Here is a 23,557-nt window from a genome sequence, read left to right as displayed (position 1 = left end):
AGGTATGTGGAATAATTGTACCGTAAACATGGTACTAGTATGTGGTTAACGTACTAGGTTATTATTATTTTTTTTTTTTTTAATGTTTTATACTTTAATCAGTGATGCACGCTGTGAGTATTGTAATAGTGATTATTGCCTAGCACTTTTCGTACATACAAGTTACACTCATAAACCATTTGTATACACCTACTTATATCGAAGAGTAAATATTGTATTATTATATTATACTATATAATCGTCAGTATTTAGACACGCAGAAACGATGATTTAATAACGTGATGCTACTTCTGCTGTTCAATATTGTGTTCCAGTATTCCATCCAAGACAATGGGTCAGCAAAGTTCTTTCAAGGGGCTCTACACACGCCAAACATGGGAGAAAAAGTTGCTCAGGTAAAACAATCAATATAATAATATCTATTGCTTTTTCTATCATCTATTATTGTAGATTAGTAATACGATACCATTCATGATATAATTTACGATAAGTTGAAATACGTTTTGATAACTTCTATGCATATTATGAACCCTTTTTACCCTTTTTAAAATAATTGTTATTAAATATTAATTGTACAGTGGACACAAAATGTACATAATTATATAATATTTAATGTAGTATAAAAAGTTTATTATTGACAGTTTTTGATCATCCAAACATTATCAGTCAAAAGTCAATATATATAGATAGATGATAACAGAAATTTTTACTTTGTATTGATATACTTCAACATTCGTACATGATAAATCATAATTTCAAATAACAGAAGTCAATTTGATATTACGGGTAGTTGCTGGATGATTAAACTTATTTGAACCAATTAAAATAAAGTACAATAAAGATATAAGTCAATGTTATAAGATAATATATTTATTATATATTACTTGTTTTTAATATAATAATATAACGATTCCGTTAAATAAAAATATATTTGACAATAAAATTATTTTTAGAGCTAGGCAACACTGACGAGCTACGTCTCAATATTTTTCTCGTTATACCTAATCGTATTCGTGAGCACAATAGTATTATGCACGAACTAATAGTATAATATCTTAATTCGTGGTATCAGGTATAATATTTCGATTATCAGAATATTATAAATACTTATAATAATGAATTTAAAACGTATCCTAATTTAGAAATGTTTGTTTTGATCAATATATAAAGATCAGAATATATAAGATATAAGATCCAAAGTACGCATTCTGCATTAAATTAATGATAAGGTATTAACTTAACTATAGGTATCTAATGATTCTTGATTTATACCATGTATAATATATAAGGAATGTTAAAAAATAAATCTATTATTACAAAATACAAAATATTAATTGCTCATAAAATATGTCCACTCGTAACTTAGTATAATTACGTTTAAAAAAAGACACTTCAAAAATAACTAGTCACTTTTTGTTTTTAACACGTTAGATTAAGTTATTTCACTCAATCGATCCAATTCATTAAATAAGACAGTTATTATGAGTTAAACCCAACTAGTTAAGTAAGAAAGTTGCAGTAAAATTAACTTTCTAGCTAGTTAGTATACTCAGCTTTACCAATAGATAATATTCAAATATATACACCCGTATAAGTGCAAATAAAATTTACACTAAAATATATATTATATTGAAGAATATTGTAGTTTTAGTGATGACAATTATTTGGAATTATGTAAAAGTCAAACATTAGTTATTATTCAAACATGAAAAAAATGTGCTTGAGACTAGCATATAATATTACTTATAATTATATGAAAACATTAAAAATTATTTTAGTGTAAAAAATAATACAGTATTTTTTTTATTTGATCATCATCCCTTAATCGCTTTTTTGTTTATTCGGATCATAATTCGTGTTTTCGTCCAATACAATCTAAACAGTTATTTAGAAAGTGAAGTTTACAGACTATAGGTACTTCGGTATTTTCTTGACCTCTAAAATTTGATGTGAACAAAGTTGACAATATCAGTAAATTCTGTCTTATGCACTATAAAAGATTGAAGTAAATTCAGTTTATTCTATTTTTTTTATATAAAACTGGTTAGTTATAAAAGCACTATAATCTTTTAATGCACATAATGAAGACACAAGTAAACCAAATAAATCAAAAAAAGAATTTGAGATAAAATGATGACAACATAATTATTATGTAAAGTGGAATTTCGTGGATTTACTTCAACCATTTCTTAACGACGACAACAATTTTATAATAAATTCTGGCTTTCTCTAAAAAACCCCATTATTTATTTTTTATAATTATTATACGTTTTTAACATAGAATTAAGAAACAAATTAAATTAATAGAAATAATGGAAATATACAACTTATTTAATTCTAAAGTTATCATTTTAATATTATTGTAAGGTCAACAATTATAAATATATACTTTACATTTACATTGGTTTATAATATGCAAACATAATAATAGATAAAATCCAAAACATATTTACTATATAATTTATAGTTAATATATCAATATTTTTTTATTTAACCAAACATAATACGCTAAAAATACAATAAATAAAAATAATGAATATAAATTCATGTTTGGCGTATACAAAAACAGAAAGCAAAATAAAAATATAAAGTCATTTTGTCGATAATGATAAAAAAAAATATATATATATATTATGAAAGATTATTGCGCTGAATTTTTAAATTGTATACAGAGGCGTCACCTGTCCGCCAGATGTACAATCAACGAACAGCTTACATCACTAAGTGTAGAAAGCTTAAAGCTGTTGAAAACTCGACGTCAGGAAAATTGAAATAAATTGAATTACACTTTCGAACTTTTTCTTTTAAAAGCGAATAAATATATGTATATATATTAGTTTTTTTATCTCAATGAACTACGGTTGTTGAAAAAAAGAAGAAGAAAAAAGCACGAGTTAGCTTTTAAAGTTTTAACAATGTTAATTTATTTTGAAATTTTTTTCCTTATTTATTTTCTGCGAAAACGTAATTATGTATTTAAAAAAACAGTAGCTTGGATTTTTCATCATTTTGGAGAAAATTGATAATTTATTACGATCCAAATATGTAATACTCGTAAAATGTATGTACAATTTAATTATGCGTTCTTGATATTCAAAGTAATTCAATTCAGAAATTATTTATTATATATTTTTTATTTATTTTTTCACACTAAATTATTAGCAGATGTGCTATTAACTAGCAAAACACGACTGTATGACTGTATTATTATTATTATTATCATTCATGTAACTAAATGGATTATTTTATTATAAAAGAAGTTTCTAAGTATATAATTTAGTTTTTCATAAATGGTGTTTAAAATATTTTATACCACCTGCGAGAAACGATATGTTTTTGTAAATTACAAAGAAATATTTCAATCTGATACAAACAGATAAGTTATTAATTTGATAGAACTAAAAATACTTTTTATTTTATTTTATATTAATGCGATATTTTAAAAGGTCAATTATAAAAAAAAAATACATTAATATTTCATAGGTACTTAAGTTTTCCCGCTATGTTTTATCGGTTTACGAGTATGTAAATCGGAATAAAATAACAATGATCATAATATTATGTGTAACATAAAATGGAAACATACGAATTGATTAATGTTTATTTAAATATTTTACGATTGAATAATATTTTATCAGCTTTCATCATTCGCCATTGATCCAATGGGGACATACATAGGCAATTTAGGTACAGCCGTACATATTACACAATCATTTTAAAACAACTTATTAGTATAATTTTATTATATTTATACGTCATGCTGAAATTATAATACTCTCAATAACGTATGTCACATATTTTTATAATATACGATTGATGCGTTGCATATTTTAATTAATATTCATTTTAAATAATTCAATAATTTACCGCTACGTATTATTTATTTATTTAGTCGAGTTTTTGATATGGTTTATATCTAGGTGCAAATAATTTCCAATGATGTTTTAATTTAAATTTATAATGTTATTATAATATTATATCAGACAAAAATAAAATAAAAACAAAAAAAGAACCACGCCCTATTATAGATATATAATATACAGGGTGATTCTTATATTATTAAACATTAGTTATTCCTAAGTGTTGACTTTTTTCAATTTTTTTTTCAAAGTTATTAGTTTTGTGGTTTTCTAAAACTATACAACATTTATATTTTTATCAGTGTTATATTTAATAGTGAAACCACTATATTTTTATTTTCAAATGGCAAATTTTATCGTTCAAATTATTATTTTTCATTTAACCGTTAGCAAGTTATAGCTGCTCAAAGTTGGGTGGTTTTCGGTTTTTAAAATATTTTTTATTTCTGAAAATTAAAGTACTTACATATCTTACATGAGTAATAGATAATTATAATAAGTACACATTTATTATTTTCACATGTAATAAACTCGTTATCGACTATCGTTTAACGTAGTGATGAACTTTGTACCAGTAGATTATAGTTATTACATATATGTATATTCAGTCCGTGTTATAATCAACACCTCACTGCTGTAATAACTTCTGTTACCAACATCTGAAAACCTCAAACTTCCCAACTTTGAACAGCTATAAACCGCTAACGGTTAAATGAAAAATAATAATTTTAATGTTAAAATTCATAAAAAAAGGCCTATTATTTTATATTTAAAATATAGGTTGCTATCTGAAAATTAAAAATTGATAGTGATTTTTCTATTAAATAAAAGAGTAAAAAAATAAAAAAGTTATATAGTTTTAGAAAAGTGCAAAACTAAACATTTTGAAGAAAAAAATTGAAAAATTGAACACATTGAAATAAGGAGTGTTTAACGATGTAGGTATATATATTGTAAGTTCGCAATACTACAAATTTGGAGATATGAAAAATCTAAGGCTTAAAAGATTGTTTTTTAAATTTAAGATATCAATTTATATTTATATCAAGGTTTTAGTTCTTTACAATCGACTTTATATTATACTGTCTAGTATCTACATATTATATATCTATAAATATATATATGGGTTTTCATAGGTAGTTCGAAACTTGATAGAAATTAGAGAAGAGGTCAAACTAAAAATACAATAATATTTACCTTTAAAAAGGTTTTGGAAAAAAATACAACATTGATGTTTGATCAGTTTGTGACCTTTTTATCAGATTCTAAGATAAAGTTTGAATTGATCCCCATATTGCCGGCCAAGGCAATAACACTCGATATTAAAGTTTGAGATGTCTACCTCACATTCTTAGATTCATTTTTTTCTTTAAATATTATATGGTATTTGGGACATATATTAGAATCCACTCTATGGCACTCTTATTATATTATTAATTTTCCTCGGCAGCCATCACAGATCACATTAATTCGTATTTTATTCGTTAGATTTCTCTGTTACTTATCAGATTCAACTACTGTCGTTTTTCGATAGATAGTACTTTATTCTTGTTGTATAAAATATTACTATTTAATATTGCTAAAATGGTTAGTTGGAATATTTCAAGTATATGATGTATCTATACTATATGTAGCTAATTAAAAAAAAAATAATTGTTTTGATAAAATTGTTTTTCTAAAATGGGATTTCTGTTAATCAAAATTAATATTGTTTTTTACTATTAGTTCATTTGTTTTATTTTGTTACTCGCATTGTAAATTATTATTTCAAATAAACCAATTGAATCAATAATGTACTATTTCATCAGTTTTAAACGGATAAAAATGTGAATACAAAAATATCATTGATAATAAAAACAATTTAAAAAGTAATAATTTTAGGAGTTGGAAAAAAAATTAAACAATAACCATAATTTATTAAATTAAATAAAAGATTTTGCACTCTTGAAATGTATACTTACATTGAACCCTGAAGATTATATGGATCTTCTTGTTAACTTAAATTAATTAATGCCCGTTCAACCCAAATACACCTGCAGAAATTAATATTAAATATTTATTTATTAGTTATTACTTATTATTCTTCGTTTCAAACGTAATAAATAAATTTACGTCTCGTTCTTGTAACAGTAATTACGTAAACTAATTATTCATAGCAGAAAATATATAAATATTTAATTTTTCAATGAATACAATGGTATGCAATTTGATCAATGATTTAAATATGAGAGTACGTAAACGACGTACGGGACTTCACGAGTGTGTCAAGATTGACATTTTAGACATTGTGCACCACCTAATTTCACTGTCTCGTATAAATTATAAATTATTTTATAAGTGCACTTGATTAATTCCTTTGTTTTTTTTTTTTTTTTTTTTTTATTATTGAACATATTATTATTTTATTTGTTTACAAAAATTGACGTAGTATGTAGGTAATTAAAGTTTTTTTCGACCATACTCGTGAGTATTTTTTATTGTATACTGTATAGGCATCGTACCGTCTACTGATCAACATTTTCAATAGAATTATTATAATTAGCATACATTTTAGAATTGTTTTTTATATGCAAATGTATTTTTTTTCACGCGAGAATTTGAACAAAACAAATCCCATTAATGTACGAAGGGAAATAACCAAGCTTATATCACACAATCAACATTGTTCTATATTTTTTATACTTTAAAAGAAAATAATATTGTTAGTATTTAAATAATATTATGAATTTAAGAATGAAAAAAATTGTTTCTGTTTTCAAGATATAAATTTGTTATATCTTTTGTATGAAGTAGGTACATTTTATTGTACCTAACTGTTTTATTCTATATTTAACAAAAATATTCATATAATACTATATTAATTTATGGATAATTTTAAAAGTGTTATTTAGAAAATTTAATGATTAAAAGTTTTATCATATTTATCTAAATTTATAAATTTAATACACAATAAATATAAAGTTTAATTAAAAATATGACTATGATTTGAAATCCACTATTTAATATTCCAATAACAATAATTATAAAATAGTTCATGTTCAAATGACAAACTCATACTATTTAAAAATACAAATCTTAAAATGTTATTTTTTGTTAAATTAAGTTTTAATTTTAAAACAAATGAATAATTCATTTTCTTTATACTTATGAATAATATTCATAATATTCTATTATTATAAATATTTCTAAAAATTTATATACTTTTATTGTTTACTTATAACTTTTTATATTTGATCTTCATTTCATAGAAAGTTGTCAAACTGATAATAATTTTTATTTGAAAATAGTCACTTTTATTCTTATTCAGATTTCTGTAAACAGATATATATATATATATTTTTGTATTAAAATGTTGATATATGGATATATAAATAATAAACTATTGGTTTACCAGCAATAAATCACTTAAAGTTGAGACAAGAATTACGGAGTGGTAAAGAAGTCACTTTATTTTCGTACACATTTTTACTTATCCTCTCATATATCATTACCATTAGTTTAAATTTCAAACGACTTTATCTACCTATAATAGTAGTAGTAATATTTCAAAACTCGATACTTATACATCGATTTATAATTTATGAACATAAAATGTCCGTTGTATTCTTAACAAAAAAAAAAAAAAAAATATTGCTTAAAAATTATGATTCAATAAAAATAAAAAAATAAAGGTGAAATATGAAATTTTATAAGCATCAAATAAATTATGTTAAATTAAAGTATTAAAATATTTAGCTTATCTTTCATTGCTTTATAAAAGTATAGGTACTATTAAAATAAATTAGATGTATCAATAAATAGATTTATAAAGAATTCCAATCGATTATATATAGATTAATTTAAATATTTTATACAGCTTTTCATGTGAGATTGTTGTTGTTGTTGTTTTTTTTTTTTTTTGACGGTTACCACTTAAAAGATATTAGTTGATTTAATACAAATTTTAATTTTATGGTTTTATTCTCATCGTTACTCGTGTATAATATAGGTTTAAATTATTTTAAGTCAGATAGTATTTTAATTAATATGAATACCCACGATGTATTATTAGTATAAAATTATTGTTGTTTTGAGAATACAATAAAGTCAGTTATTACGATACTGAACTCAATGAATGGAACTTGGTCTATAGAAAATATTATTAATACAAGTTGTAGCACGGTTTTTCAAAAGGCCAAAAATCAAATCTCATTGAAACAGTCGTGGTAGGAAAACTGCTGTATGTTGTGCATTTGTGCGTTTAATAAACAGTTTTTGTTTGTTTTTTTTTTTTCATTAATAATAAAATTATATTATTTTGTTATATAACGATTTAAAGTACCATATTTTAAATATTATTTAAAATCATTCAATTCGATTTCAGTTTAGACATATCTTGAACAGAAGTGACACGACTTACAAGCGATTATTTTATAATAATACTAAAAAATATCCTCATATTATATAAATATTATATAATGCATTCCATGAACATATTTCTATTTTAGTGTTCAGATTTTCTGAATAACACGTAATATATTATTATATTACGAGTTATTGAAATACAAAAAATGCTTTTTTTTCGAATTAAGACAAACAAGCTATGCCAACATTATAATGCAATGCATATTAATATACAATATATTGGTAATATATTGGTATAAACCTTTTACCTGTATAACGTTTGACGCACTTTGTAGGAATATTTGTATCTTTAGTTTGCAACTTACGGAAAAAGATTGCTTTCCACCATTAATTTGCTTGTAAGAAAACTGAATAAAATCTATTGACGTAATATGTATAAATTATCATGTACTGATTTAAACTTTATATAGTATATAATATAAGAGTACTATTGAAGCAACTGTCCTAATAATTATTTTATTGTGTTAAATTGAAACTATTAAATTTAATGCGTTTTGGTTACTTTACTTTATGGTTAATTTGACTCGGATGAACTTATTTTCTATTAGCCAATATTATACTGTATCCGTTTTTTTTATTTTAGCTATTGTTGAATAACCCTTAAGGATTATTGTTGTTACACATATAATATTTATGAAATTGTTAACTCGGGTATTTGTTCAAAAACTGTAGTTAAATTCTAAACCACATTAAGAAATGTATGTTGTGATTAATACGTATGAATAATAAATAAATAAATAAATATGAGATCCGAGAAAAACTAGTTAAGTTAAACCGTATATTTTATTAATAGCACTGTATTATATTTTCATAAAATTACATTCATATCGTTGTTTTTCGTTTTATACACTTTATGATATTGTTGTTTTTAAATAACTATAGAACTCATCTAACTAGTGAGTGAATAAAACATTACAAATAGGCTGAACGTTTGCAAATAAATTTTATTATATTTCTAAATCGTGTATATAATATTTTATAATTTACACACACATATAATGTTCACACCTCATATACTATGAATTATAGTAATAATTTATAACTCTTAACAGTAAACAGGTGGTTCGTGTTCATTTGATTGCTCAATCTTGTCTTTCAGCTAAACACAATCCAACGTCTGCAATATTATAGTAATATAGTATATTCATCAACAAAAATTACGGTGTTGAACATGCGTTTTTTTCAGCGTAGTTTTTATTCTTTGGAATAACATACTTAATATTTTATATGATTACATATATTCTCATTTGTAATTCTAATGACGGATTTGACTCGTTACATAATAAACGTAAAACGTAAATGAACTATTATTAACTGCAGTAATATAACTTGCTATATCTCAACGTAAAATATACATTTAGTCATTAATAGAGCTTATTTTTTAACGTTTTATTCATTCAGCGATTGGTCAGATGTAATTTTCCGACGACTATATATTTTACACATTCAAAATATTTAAATATCGATAAAATTATAAAATAAATATATAATAATACTTCCTAGATAATATTATAATAGTATATAAAAATAAAAACAAAAATAAGATAAACAGAATACTAATAGAGAGTAGAGATAAAAAGGTGTTTACTAATAATTTAGATCTGATTATTTGAATCTGTGTGGCTATATATTCATTAAGTTAGACATTAGAGGAACAAATTTGGTCGAGCATTCTTAGCCTTCCAATTACCCTATACATGTATTATGCATAACGTAATGGTAATGGACAATCCGTTCATAAAATGCACACTTCACAAGTAATTGAGTCTTCATTCGTTTTACTATAATATAGATCGTATTAAGTTTATCGGCAATAGACCGTTGAGAAACATTGGTGTTAAAATTGTACGAACCGTGCCAATAATATATCCATAGCGTTATTACAGGCGACGCGGCGTCTATACGTATTATACAGCTTAATTATAATATGTGTATATGAGTTATGGTATGTGTTTGTGTGGGGGGGTATACGTAATAACAATACCACTAATAATAATATGCAATAGGTATAAACTTTACCGTTGTGTAGTGCCCATTATTCGCATCGTTACGGTCGATCGCGAAATTATTGAGGTTTGTCGTTTGTGTATGAGGGATAAAATAGGCCACTGACTCGGAAACTCAAAATCGTTAGGTTATTTTTTGCAGTTCAACTACAATTATTAAATGTCTGTGGAAAACGTAAAATATGAAAATAAGTTATAATGTAGTACAATATATTTTAATAAAATAGATAAAATATCAATGAAAATGTACCTATATATTAATATAAGTATTATATTATTATATTATCATAGGTACGTATTTTGACGTGTTTATTCAGTGACGTTTTTTCGTCGTTATACACAAATATCCATAGGAAGTGTACGTGATAAACTTACTTATTAAATGTCGTATTGCAGCTAAACGTCTTAGTATTCAATAAAAGGGCTGATTTCAATTAAATGGTCACCAAGCATAATTTCTTTAAAAATTAAATCTGGATTTAAAAAGGTGGTGAAGTGGATACATAGGTTTACTGTGTAATAGGTATCGAGTGAGTTATTGATGGATATGTATGCAGAAAATAATTCTGAGCGGAGACGATATATCAGCTTATATATAAATATAAAATTAAAAAAATTTGAATTTCTATAAATCTCAAAACGATTTAAAATATTTTAAACATAGTACTATAATATGATGAAAATGTATAAAGAATCTTATAGGTACTTGTATTGTTAAATTTTAAAATCATAGATATTAAAAAAAAATTGTTATGAATTTCTAACTACAAAATAGTTTAAAAATGTACCTTCGTGATTTTTTTATGAATTTTGTTGAAATTCTAAATTTAAACGATTTAATGAAATCTTGTATTGATTTTTCAATCATTTCTAAGTAGCTAATAATTTTCAATCGCCAAAAAAATGGAAAATTTAAAATCTCTTTATATAGTTCATAAAGAGTCAAAGTAAAACATTTTATTATGTGTAGAAAATAATCTTGTAGGCATTAAATATTTTTTTTTAAGTACCTACGGTTATTTTTTTCGAGGTTCGTAAAAAAACCAAATCAATTTCGTCGAAAAACTGATTTGAATAAATATAATCGATTCTGTTCAATTTTATTATTATTTTTCTCGATTAATAAAAAAAAAAAAATACTGGGATCTTAAACTTTGATCTCTTTTGATCTTAGTAGAAACTATATTATAGCGTGAAAAGTTTAGGAGTAGAAAGAGTCATTCTTCAAAAACTTTATATGCTGATTAAGTTCTTGCATATTATTCTTAGAACACGATTTCTGGCTCTGCCTGTTTGCGATATTAATTTGCGTATGTAACAGTGAAATAAAATCAAAAACAAAGCGGAGTAGGAAAAACCGATGGGTTAATAGAGAAAACAATAAACGCGTGTCTAGTTCTGTCGCCGAGTCACGATTTTACGACTTAACGAATCCGCTCAAACATACACTACGTTCTTAACGACAGTATTACATTACGACAACGACGACTATAATAATATATTATTATTATTATTAATGTTCTCGGTGATGTTTAAACGACGTACAGTTAAAGCCGGACCGACTACATTTTAAGTCACGGTATGACCTATCCCCCTCCCTCACCCGACCGACGGAAAACGTTCAATCGGCCGTACGTTCATTATTTATCCACATCCGACGCGAAGCTTTCCGACTTCCAAATGATCCGTCTTCGAAAATATCAAAGTTACTCTAAGGCTCCGTGTCATCGGCGGCGTTCGCTATTCATTAGAGTTGAGATTTTAGTACCGATATTAATGCTGATCTCGACCCTAAAACAGCAAAACATAATAAATACGAAAACGTCATTAACTTAACATAATATATTTATCTTAAAATATACACGATAAAAGTACGTTTGAAAATGTTTAACGGTTTAAGAAATAATAAAAACGGAACCGTGTTATTAAGAACAATGGTGATTTTTTTTCAGAAAACTATTTAGAATACACAGACACACTAAAACGAAATTCTTGGTATCGCGTTTTAACTCTTATTATTTGTAAATATCAAAACGACGACTATCACACGATTGACTGACCACTATGAATGGCCCTTTATTAATATTATGCTCGTTTTTATTACGACAATACATTTTATGCACCAATAATTCGCGTTCGCTTCAAAAAGAAAATGTAGATTTATATTTATTAAAATTTCGTAGGTAAAACGTTCTGGAAACTCATAAAGATTCGTTTAACAAAAAAAAAAAAAAAAAAATATTAAACTATATTATATTATCGTTTGGGACTCGAAAACGATTTTCGCAATAACTCAGCTGGAGATACGTCTTTTTTAAACACCGCGAAAGTGTAAGACAAAGCATTAAAACCCCAGCCCTATATTATAATAATATGGTAGTGAGTTAGGTATCTCACCGTTACCGCGGTAATCTCGTAGTTTCACGGGATCGATTACCGTGCTCGGCGGTCGCCGTGGTCACACTGTGCGATTCTGGCGATCGCGCGCGAGGAGCACCGCCGCCGCCGTCGCCGCCGCCGCCACCGCCGCGGTCGTCGTCAAGCGGTAGGCTCGCGTGCGCGATGCGGCTGACACATTGCTGGGTTCTCGCGGCGAGCGTCGGGTCGCGCGAGTGCCGTTTGCCGCGCCGAACGCGCCGAAAGTGCACCGCGAGCGCGCGCGCTCCCCCCCGCACGCACAGGCTGTCGGTACACCTGCACACGTTTTACGTCCGCGCGCGATATTAACATTATAACAATAATAATATTGTGTACCTGCGTCGTCCGGACGGGCTTTCCGGTCCGCGGGTCGCCATGGGGGATGACCGCGATGACCTGGAAATGCCTCTGATGCCGCGACTAGACGACGGTGGCGATGGCCGAAAGGCGTCCGTGGTGGTGACGGTGGTGCCGCGGGACGGGTTCGCGTACGGTGCGTCGTCCAGTCTGCGGCTGGTCAAGCAGCCGTCGCGGCCGCCGTCGTCGTGTTCGTCGGTCGACGGCCGGACGTCGAACGACCGGAAGAAGAGCTCGGCCAACGGCGGGTTCGACATCAAGTCGCCGTCCAAGTCGGCCCATTCTTCCGGGTCTATCAAGACTTTCAAGACTTCGGCTCAGGTACGCGGCTCCTGCTGGAGTTTGAGAAACCGGTTTTCGGGAGAACCCCCCCCCACCCCCCTAACAATCGTCAGACTCGATCGCCGAGTCAAAGCGGCACTACCGTTGTCGGGGTTCCGTCGCCGTAAACGGTTCATCGATCATTACGATATCGATTTTGTTTAGATGCGAAACTGACGGCATTTTTCTTTGTTTCACATACCTACACGTATTTATAGATAAACTTAGATAAACTGCATCTAAAAATCAACTATTATTATTTGACGGTTTTTTCGTGCGGATGACTTTAATAGAAATCCGAGTATTGTAAAGTATGATACGAAAAACTTATGAAAGTTCAAGCGATTTTCCAAAACATTATATTTAACGGATTTTTTTTTTTTTTTGAAAAATTTAATTTGTCACGATAATAAAAAAAAACAAAATAATGTTAATAATAGTAAAACTTTGCCAATGGTGGAAATCTTTAAAACAGTTTAGAACAAGATCCGATATCGGTATTTATACCAAATGGTACCAATCATGTTATACCTTTACTATTTAATTATTTAACTATTTGCACGATGTCTATAATTATATAGTTTCCCTTACCATCCACCATTCGATTCAGTAATTTCGAAACACGATAACTAATATATAATATTTATGATGATAATAATATAATAATATTATGTTTCTGCACCGTATTATACGCACTAACTCGTCAGTGTTTTTCTTTTTGTCGGTTGTCATAGTCGTTTGCTCAATCAAACAAAATAAGTCTTTTTGACCGATCTCTTCCGCAAAACGTTTTCTGGGCGATAATGATAGTAATATATAACAACAATCCACTGATAACGGTATAACATTCATAAAATAATATTCTCCAACGTTGTATTTATATATATATATATCTGTATCGATTGCCTAGTGTCCGGGGGTGCGAACGGGGCGGGGCATTTTCTGTGTTGCATAGCCTCCCCCACTCAACCCATTTACTACCCCGCGGAGCACTTGACGAGCTCTGGTAGTGGTGGGAGGGGAGTGGCGTTTTTTATTCCGCAGCTGCAATAACCCGTCTCCACGTTGTGAAAAATAATATTTAAAGATAAAAAATATAATATAATATTGAAAAATTACTAAAAAGATATTAAAAATGTTATAATCCATCAGTACGTGCCAGCAAACTTCAACTATGAATATTTTCTTAGAAGTTAGAACAGGTTAGGTAGGTTTGGTAGAGCCGCATCTTTGTGATTGTCTCTGTTATCTATAAAAAATTATATATTGTTAAGGCTGTTGGTGCCCTATATTTTTCGTGGTTTTAGATGTTTGTATAATTTATTAGTTACTTTTATAGATTAGCAATACAAAAAAAAAATTATTTTTTGATTTTATTAATTCAACAACTTAAATTCAAAATTATTCAAAAAACGAAAATATTTTTTTTTCCATATTCAATATGTTAGATTGTAAACGTTCATTATTTTCTCTACAAAAGTTCTAAGTTAAAAACGTTAATGGATACAAATGGTATCCTTAATACAATTAAAGATTAACTACTACTAATGTTTTAAAATATCTTTCACTCTTAACAGTTTTCATTAGTAACTTAGTAAGTGTATTGCAATATTTTAAAAACCATTTGAAAATATATTTTAGAATTTTAAGTGATTTTAGCTGTAATTGCATTAACGTTAATCAACGTTTACACGTCATAGACATCACACACACAAATATAAAATAAAATAATACATTTTCAAATAGATATCCTAAATATTCTGCTTCAATAGCCTTAATTTTAATTTTTATCCGGATATGCCTCGGTTCAAACGGAAATCCGATTACAGGCGTGTATTACATACTTATATAGTACATACATAGATAAACACGCAGACACGCTAGTGCAAATTTTCCGCTTCTGCTCTGGTCCATAAATCGTCTGCTCGTCCGTCGACTCGTCCTGAAAATTAGATTATTTAGGGGGGTTTGTTACGCGGCGCGACGATACCTCTATACTCACGGACTACTGCTAATACACGTCATATAGCTGCGGCGTGTGTATATATTAATAATTATTATTTGCACCTTGTCCGCGTCCAAGTGGAAATACATCGCGCGTAATAATATTGGAGTTTGCGATAAGCCCGCCAGCAGCTTAAGTATGTATTACGACGCTGTACATAATGTTTATAAAATGTATTTTAATAGCGCAGTCGTTAGACTTGTGTCGTGTGACAACTTTGGTGTGCGTATATATTTATATTAAAACTTTAGACGGGTCTTATCGGTTATTCCTTTTTCACCGACCCATCACGTCTAGATGATACACATATGCGGCCAAAGATTTGGTTTACGGATTCGACCCGTCGTCGTCGTCAAGGGAATATCGATAAAAATAAACAAAAAATGTTTAAAACTGATATCGGTGATATCATTATTTATTTTATCCGACCATCATTATTACTGATTTCGCTGAAAATATCATGATCCCGCTCCAGCTTATTGCTGTTACAATAATAATATTATATGAAATATTACCACCGCTCATGTAATCCGAAAATAAATTACTTGGCAATATAATATGTACGCGTTTCTCGAAAATGCTCTAGCCCTTACGCCGTATAATATTATTTTCCATTAAACTTCCGTTTCTAAAAATCGTTCAGTATATATATTTATACAGGTAATAATGTACACTTATGATAATAAGGATTTAATACGATTATTGTTTGGTATCCTCGTCGAAAAAAAATGTATATATATATTTATTATTTTTGAATAAGCCCTATCACAAATTGCAGAACACCAAGTTTTATTAGTGATGATGAGTTATCGTGTAAAACGATGAATAATTCCTTAAGCAATGTAATGCAATTGGATAAATGCGATCGTTGGCAATATAACAACAAAAAAAAGACATTTTATACGTTACTATATACTTGTGAATAGATAAAGAAACTAGTGTTATTATTGTGTTTTTTATAGTATGAACGTTATGTGTGTGAACGCAAACTTTAAATTCTATATTATGATAAGTATAGAAAGGTAAAACCACAGTTATGTTTCATAATACGTAAGTGTAGGCACTGAACAGTTTATATCGTTAGATTTTCATCATAACTTTTTGAAATTGCATGCGATGTCATGTTTCTTATTTTAAAAGTGTACCTATTTATTGTTAAATCATTTTAAAAACATCATGTGTATTATACAGCCATTCAGAAAAAGAATATTACAAAATGTGTTTTTTCGTGCTTTTATTAAAAAAAAAAAAATGAAACAGAGCTTTGTTCTAAAGTATACAGTAAATTTGTTTCATGTTTTAATAATCAAGTACTCGTAGCAGATAGCATAAATGATTTGATTACACCTATAAAGCTCTTTTATCGCGAAATATTTTGTATACTTATATAATATATATGTATATAATATTATGCATTTTTTAAGTGCTATAAGGAGAGATTTTTAAATTAGATTCTTACGATATATATAATATCTTTAGATTCTTCGTGCCATTATTACATTAGTATCATTAAAAAACATATTAATAGCTAAAAAAAAACATTATAATACCTATATTATTTTTTATACACTCGTGACGGTTTTTATGACATACAAATCGTATATTGTATACATATCACATAATATAGTGTGATTTTCGTTGGGACTGAGGTAGGTATTCGATTCTAATAATAACTTGCGTTTAAGCGAAACTCTGTGTGTATACCAATATTATATATATATATTATATATATAATGTAATATAATTTGGGTCATTAAAATATGTGTTACCAATACGGTGAAACCTCATTTACAGACTGTACAGTGCCAATAGAGGGTGGGAGAATAACCATTTTCATAGCGAAAAATCATCTTAGTAGCAGATACCGTTATTAAACTCGCCTGATGTCCGTTATTGAGAGAGGTTTCACTGAATTGTGTGATTTTTTTCAAACATTATCTACTGCTTATATCTTCCGTTTTACATGGAACGATAACATATTTTATCATTTATTTATTGTTGTAAGCACGTTTTTGAGTGTTTGACGACTTTTTTTAATGTGCCCATACAACGCTGTAGAGTTTTGTACTATTAAAAACAATTGATTCCATTCAAATCATCAGCTGTAAATAAATAAACGATAATTGAATAAATGTTTGGAAACTTTTTTATTGGACTATTAAAAACTTAAATTTTTTAACAATAAGGAGGATCAATAACTTCAATGATTAACAAAGTTCTTATCCCCGTCACGGCAATATCCACGTCACGTGTTTAGTATAGTTTTCATTTAACATAATAATTTATTAATCAACTTTTTTTGTATTGATTTTGATCGCTGAAAAACATATTTTGTCTCGTCAGTTTATACTCGACCATTAGTAATAAATGCTAGTCATATTGTGTTTGTGCTGAAAACTTTCGATGACAACGACGGGTATTCAATCAATAGTAGTACCTCCCTTCCGAAGTATGCGTTTATATTGTATAGCTTTTTTTTAGAGTAGCCAGACAGTGTTTTTTTCTAAACTATATAATGTATTTACCTCTATAATACCTGTGCTTTAGAATCTTTTAATCCAATAAAGGTAAAAATATTTTATTCAAAATACACAAACAAACCTTTACAGTGTGAGGTGATTTAATACATCAATATAAACCAACAACAAAACGTATTAGATACTTATATTTCAGATATTATATTACATTAACTTGTGTATAAAAACGGTTTAAATATAATATTTTGTGGATTGTATATTATAGGTTCATTCCTTAATTAATTGGTTTTGGTTATGTATTGCAGTTTAAAACGTATTAAATTACTATACAGTATAATATAATCACAAATCAATAAATATCTCCAAGTCCCTGAGGTGTAAAAAAAAAAAAAAAATACGTTATAGCTTATAGTTATGTATTGATCTATAATTATTATAATAATGTCAGAAGTCTTAGACAGTATAAAATAATATAGAAATGTCTGAATTATTAAAGCATGTTGAATACGATATAAACAAATAAATATATACCTATCGTACTTAAGATTTGATAAAATATATAATTGAATAATTTAAGTGAAATTAAATAATAACATTAACTTGTTAATAAAGGATATAAAAATTATAAGCATTTGATTAAGTGACGTGTAAGATTTTTATAAGTGTTATTTTCGATTAATTGTATGCTTATATTAAATAAAATGATTAATAGAAACATAACAGTAAAGTTCAACCATTACCAAATTACTATACATATATCATTATATTATTATGTTTTAAATGAAACTATTAGAAAAAAACGAAAAAAAAAAGACGTTCAATTACAAAAAAAATATTGGGTATATACTTACTCACTGAGTACTCGATAGTACCATACTATTTAGACACTGAAATACCTTTTAAAAAAATTAGCTCTCTGCAATAATAGTATTAATTAATATTTGTATCATTATAATTTATTTAAAATGTATTACAAAATAAAATAACAATAAACGTAAAAACAAAAAACAAAAGAGCTGTTATTAAATACAATTAGGAAATAAAATATTAAGATGGGAAAATTTTTAAAATGATAAAATATTATATATAATAAAACCTCCCTCAATTGACACTTCTAAATAGTGGATACCTTCAATAATGGACATTTTTTTGATAATTTTTATCGTAATAATTATTTAAGTAAATTTTATTACAATGTATATTTTTTATTTTTACCCATTATACTGTTATAGTTTGTCTAATTTGTAATAAGAAATGGCTGTCTCATTTGGTAGATCACTGATTCTGTTTTTAATGATAATATGTATAAGTATATTTATACATACAAATGATATAAATATACATTTGCGCATCATTTATTTGATATATTTTGATATTCATTTTTTTTTTCATTTACCTCCCTACCTCCTCTAAATAACGAACACCTTCAAGTGGTTTAAATTGACAACATTTTAGTGACCACGTTTGTCTGGTTTTAAATGGCTTCGTTGTATTTTGAGTTCGTAAGGAAATGTGTAAATACATATTATTTGTGTTTTAAAACACACTTATAGTACTAATTTCGTTTCAAAAGCTAAAATATGAGAATTATTAAATTTTATATAATTGATGTAAGTTTTCAAATTTTTTTCCATAAATTTAAAATATTTAACTCAAAGGTATAAAAAAAACTTAATTTTATACAATTACAAAAGAAATCCTTAATTATGAGTTATCGTTATGTCCATTGTCTTAGACAATTTCATTATATAAAGTAAATAAACTTTTTATTTAACAGATGAATATTGTGAATACAGTGTTAAAGTTTAATTTAACACCGACATAATGACTCGAATATTTAATATATAAACTTTATGATATACTTTTAATGCAAGAAACTATTTAATATTGATGTGAATTCACCATTTATCATATAGTATTTAAAATAATTTAACAGTCTATTTAATTAAATACACACAATTTAATATTCTGGTCATAATTATTATCAGATAAAACTTAGACAAATAGAATTATTCACTTATCCGTAATCATTATTGATTCTATTCAGAAAATATGCTGTAACCGCTAACTAAATAAAATTAATATTTTATCCTTGTAAAATTATATTAATTAAGGATTAAAAACTTCTTAACATATGATTTTCTTTAAATTAGATTTTAATACTTCAGTTATATCAACTTGAACTTTCCAATTAAAATATTTAATCCAATATTGTGTTATATAAAAGTTGTACACAGGTTTGTCAGAATCTGGATTAGAGTTTTCATACAATTTATCCAAACAGATAAAAGTTTACTTCCTTTACGTATAACTTTTCTTCATTCTTATAGTTGGTTATTACTGCGTATTATCATGATTTGATATATAATCTGTGGTTGACAGCCCTCCATAGAATGATAATTATATTTAGATCTATTCTGATCAGTGTTGATGAAAATCATTTTATATTTCGGGGACATAAATATATATACACATACTGCTTGTTATTTCTCCACATTTTTCAAATCAAAAGTTGAGTAGAATAATAAATTAATATCAAAATATTATAATTAAGTAGGTAACAAATTACACACAATCGCGTACATTACTTTTACTTATTCACTACACCAACTATGTTTATATATACTACATAGTAGTTTATTCATAGTATTTTACTATTTTAATACACTAGCTAACTAGATAGGACATTGTTTTAAAGAATGTACAATACTATTAATGATGTTGACTACATGATTTATAGTAGCTTCAGTAAGTAAATATATTGATTTTTGTAATTACGTAATATTATATGACCAAAAATCTAAAGGCCTACAGCTTATAATATTTTTAATTTTACCGCCTGTACATAATATCTTTCATTATTAATTATTTTTATATTTATTATTAAAATAACATTAATCAATCATAATATTATATCCGTAAGGTGACAAAATAAATAGCTAGTACACAATATTTATATACCCACCTCACTATTATGTTTTAGTTATGGGCGTAACATAAATTATAAATTTAAAAGCAAACATACGTTTAAAATAAATTGCAGGGTTTGCAACTATATACCACACAATCAACAATATTTAGTTCCTAATTAAAACAATATTTGCATAGTAAGTAAATATTATAGCTGATATTAATTAAACATATATATATATATGTATGGAAGCACTGCATTGAATGTTATCAGTCAAGTTACGAAGTTTCTACTTAGTTGAAATTGTAATTAAAATTTGTTATTTTCACATTATCTGAGTTCTAGCACATTTTCATGTGCGACTAATTATGATATTTAGTCAAATCGGTTCAAACATTTGAGTATGGTTTTATTAAAAAAAAAAATAAATTTTCATTAAGACTTGTTGAAAAACATTAAAAATTATACATAATCAAGTTTCTGATAATAATATTTAAGCAATGAAAAAATAAGTGGAGAGACTCTACATTACATTACATTAGGTGTCTAGTGGGTCATTATTAGTGATCTGTTAATAAATTTTAATTTAATGATTTATAATTGTATATAAAAAACGATTCTAAACGAAGAGGTCTGTCAGCTTTTACCGCTAAGTATAATTCATGATATAATTTTTTAATATAACTATTCAAGTAATTTATTTTACTTTTAGTATAAGGTAGGTTGGTATAATTTTTTTCTAAAAATATTACATTTGCTATTTTATTAGTATCTTATTATGTATATATATATTATATACATCATATTATATCAACTTAAATAATTTAAAATTAAATAACATTTTCCGTAAATACCATTAACAGTAAAAATAAATTCTAAGTAATTATATCTTAAAATAAATCAAAAATGTCATTGCGAATAGAATAATTTATAAAAACTTCGTATTTCTAAAAGTTTTAAGTTCTCAAGAAATAATTGAAATTGTTAATTAATGTTTAAATAAGTAATTTTATCCATATTTGAACTCACAATGTCTATAATAATTGTTTTAATATGATTTTACGGTTCCAATATGAAATACTTATGAAGAAACTTGTATTACATTATCAAAACTTGGATATAAAAATAAAAGTTTTTATGGGTTTTTAACTTCATAATAGGTAGCAATTTTTTGCGATATATTGACTAATTTCATCAAAATTCGTACTGTAAATTTGTATTTTTATATTTTTATATGGACATAAAAATAACTTATATTGGATCTTCTATTCAATTTTCTAAAATTTAAATCCAGGAAATATTTTTCTATTATTTAATTTAGGAAACAAAATTAAAAATTGCTCATATCTGTTATAATAGCTCATAAAGTGTCGAAATATTTTAATATTTATCATTTATTTATTATTTGTTTATATATTTATATAATTTAAATATTTTAAGTTGGAATTGTGTAAGAATTCCAGATTTTCCTTAATTATTTTTCCTTGATTATATAATTTACTTTTAGCACCCCGAAGTACCCACTAAATCAAATTTTCTACCAGAAAGGACATATTTTAAAAAATCAATACATTCACTGCTCTACTCAGAATCTAAAAATAATAAATAATAAAAAACTAAAAATAATAAACTAATAAAACAATATAAACTATAAATTATAATATATAATTATTATGTGTATAAATAAAAATAAATAACTGTTTATTCACCTCAACGTCTATGATATTCATGCAACTGTAACCATATAACTAAAGATGTAAACAATAGTAATTATGGAACTTTAAATTTATTAATAAACCGTATGACTAAATTGATTAGTTTATTATAACATCGTGATTAGAATAATAATTATAATAATAATACAATTTCGATATTTTTTCAACGTACCTACGTTTTTCACGTGCATACAAATATTTTTGCTAGTACTTCTTTAATGTAGTTGACACATGTAATAATATATTATTATAAAAAACAAGAAAAATATAGAAATATATGCATCCTATAATATATTCTATTATCTGCATAATGCATACATAATGTTAGCATGTACACATATTGTATTGTACTGCATATTTAGGTTATCTGCTGTGTTTAAACGACATATTATAAAATCGTATAATATTTATAGGACACGAACGCTGAAAGATAATTTTGAATCGAACCGCAATACGTATACAATAACAATAATCGTTAGATTCGCATAGCCGTAATCTGTGTGTGTGTATAAACATCATATTTTATTTACGAAATAATAACGGTCATGCGTTTACAAAAACGAAATCATAATATTATTATTTCATATGATCGTGATAAAACTGCTCGCCGCCCGACAATAATACTCCAGTTATACGGTTTAGTCGGACTTATGGTGATTTCGATATTTACCCAATGTGGGTACACTCTCTTTCAGTTTTAATGTATACAGAATGAAACACCTTGTTTTCGAGTTCTCCTCAAAGATCTGCGTAGTTAAACGTGAAAATACGATGAATCAACCTGTACAATAAATTATAGTGTGCACGACCGTGCATACGATTTTCGCGATATCCTTTTATTGCTGGCGAATACGGAAAATTACATGTTTGGTGGCCCACTTTAAATAATTAAAATTATCGTCTATAATGAATAATGTAAAAAGTTCACATTTTTTTTTAAAGTTAAGAATATAAAATCTAATTTCCTTAAATACAAAGCTTTTTTTTTTTTGAGGTTATTAACCTAGCTTATGATTATTTATTATTCACAACAAGGCCAACTCATTCAGTAATAATACTATTTAATATATATACTATTAATGA

At 26.6% G+C, this 23,557-nt stretch overlaps 1 protein-coding gene and 1 long non-coding RNA gene across 11 annotated transcripts in view; one reads left to right on the top strand and one right to left on the bottom strand.

The window, feature by feature from the left end:
• The window catches only part of LOC114119494 (potassium voltage-gated channel subfamily H member 2), a 119,448-nt gene that overhangs the window by 78,429 nt on the left and 17,462 nt on the right, over positions 1-23,557 (top strand). For 9 of the 10 annotated variants that reach the window (XM_027981058.2, XM_027981063.2, XM_027981062.2 and 6 more), the window contains one exon: positions 315-395. The exons of the other annotated variant lie outside the window; for it this stretch is intronic. In XM_027981058.2, the coding sequence (XP_027836859.2) occupies positions 315-395 (81 nt within the window). The remainder of the gene's footprint in view (positions 1-314; positions 396-23,557) is intronic. 10 annotated transcript variants of the gene reach the window in all.
• LOC126549432 (uncharacterized) lies at positions 14,518-15,465 on the bottom strand. Its single transcript, XR_007603541.1, has 3 exons — positions 15,369-15,465; positions 15,226-15,308; positions 14,518-14,615 (listed from the first exon to the last, which is right to left on the bottom strand). It is a non-coding gene; the product is annotated as an uncharacterized LOC126549432 (long non-coding RNA).

The sequence above is a fragment of the Aphis gossypii genome, chromosome 1 (genome assembly GCF_020184175.1).
Source record: "Aphis gossypii isolate Hap1 chromosome 1, ASM2018417v2, whole genome shotgun sequence".
Classification (NCBI taxonomy): domain Eukaryota; kingdom Metazoa; phylum Arthropoda; class Insecta; order Hemiptera; family Aphididae; genus Aphis; species Aphis gossypii.
Note: the sequence above shows the minus strand (reverse complement) of the source record. Positions and strands in the feature narration are given on the sequence as shown.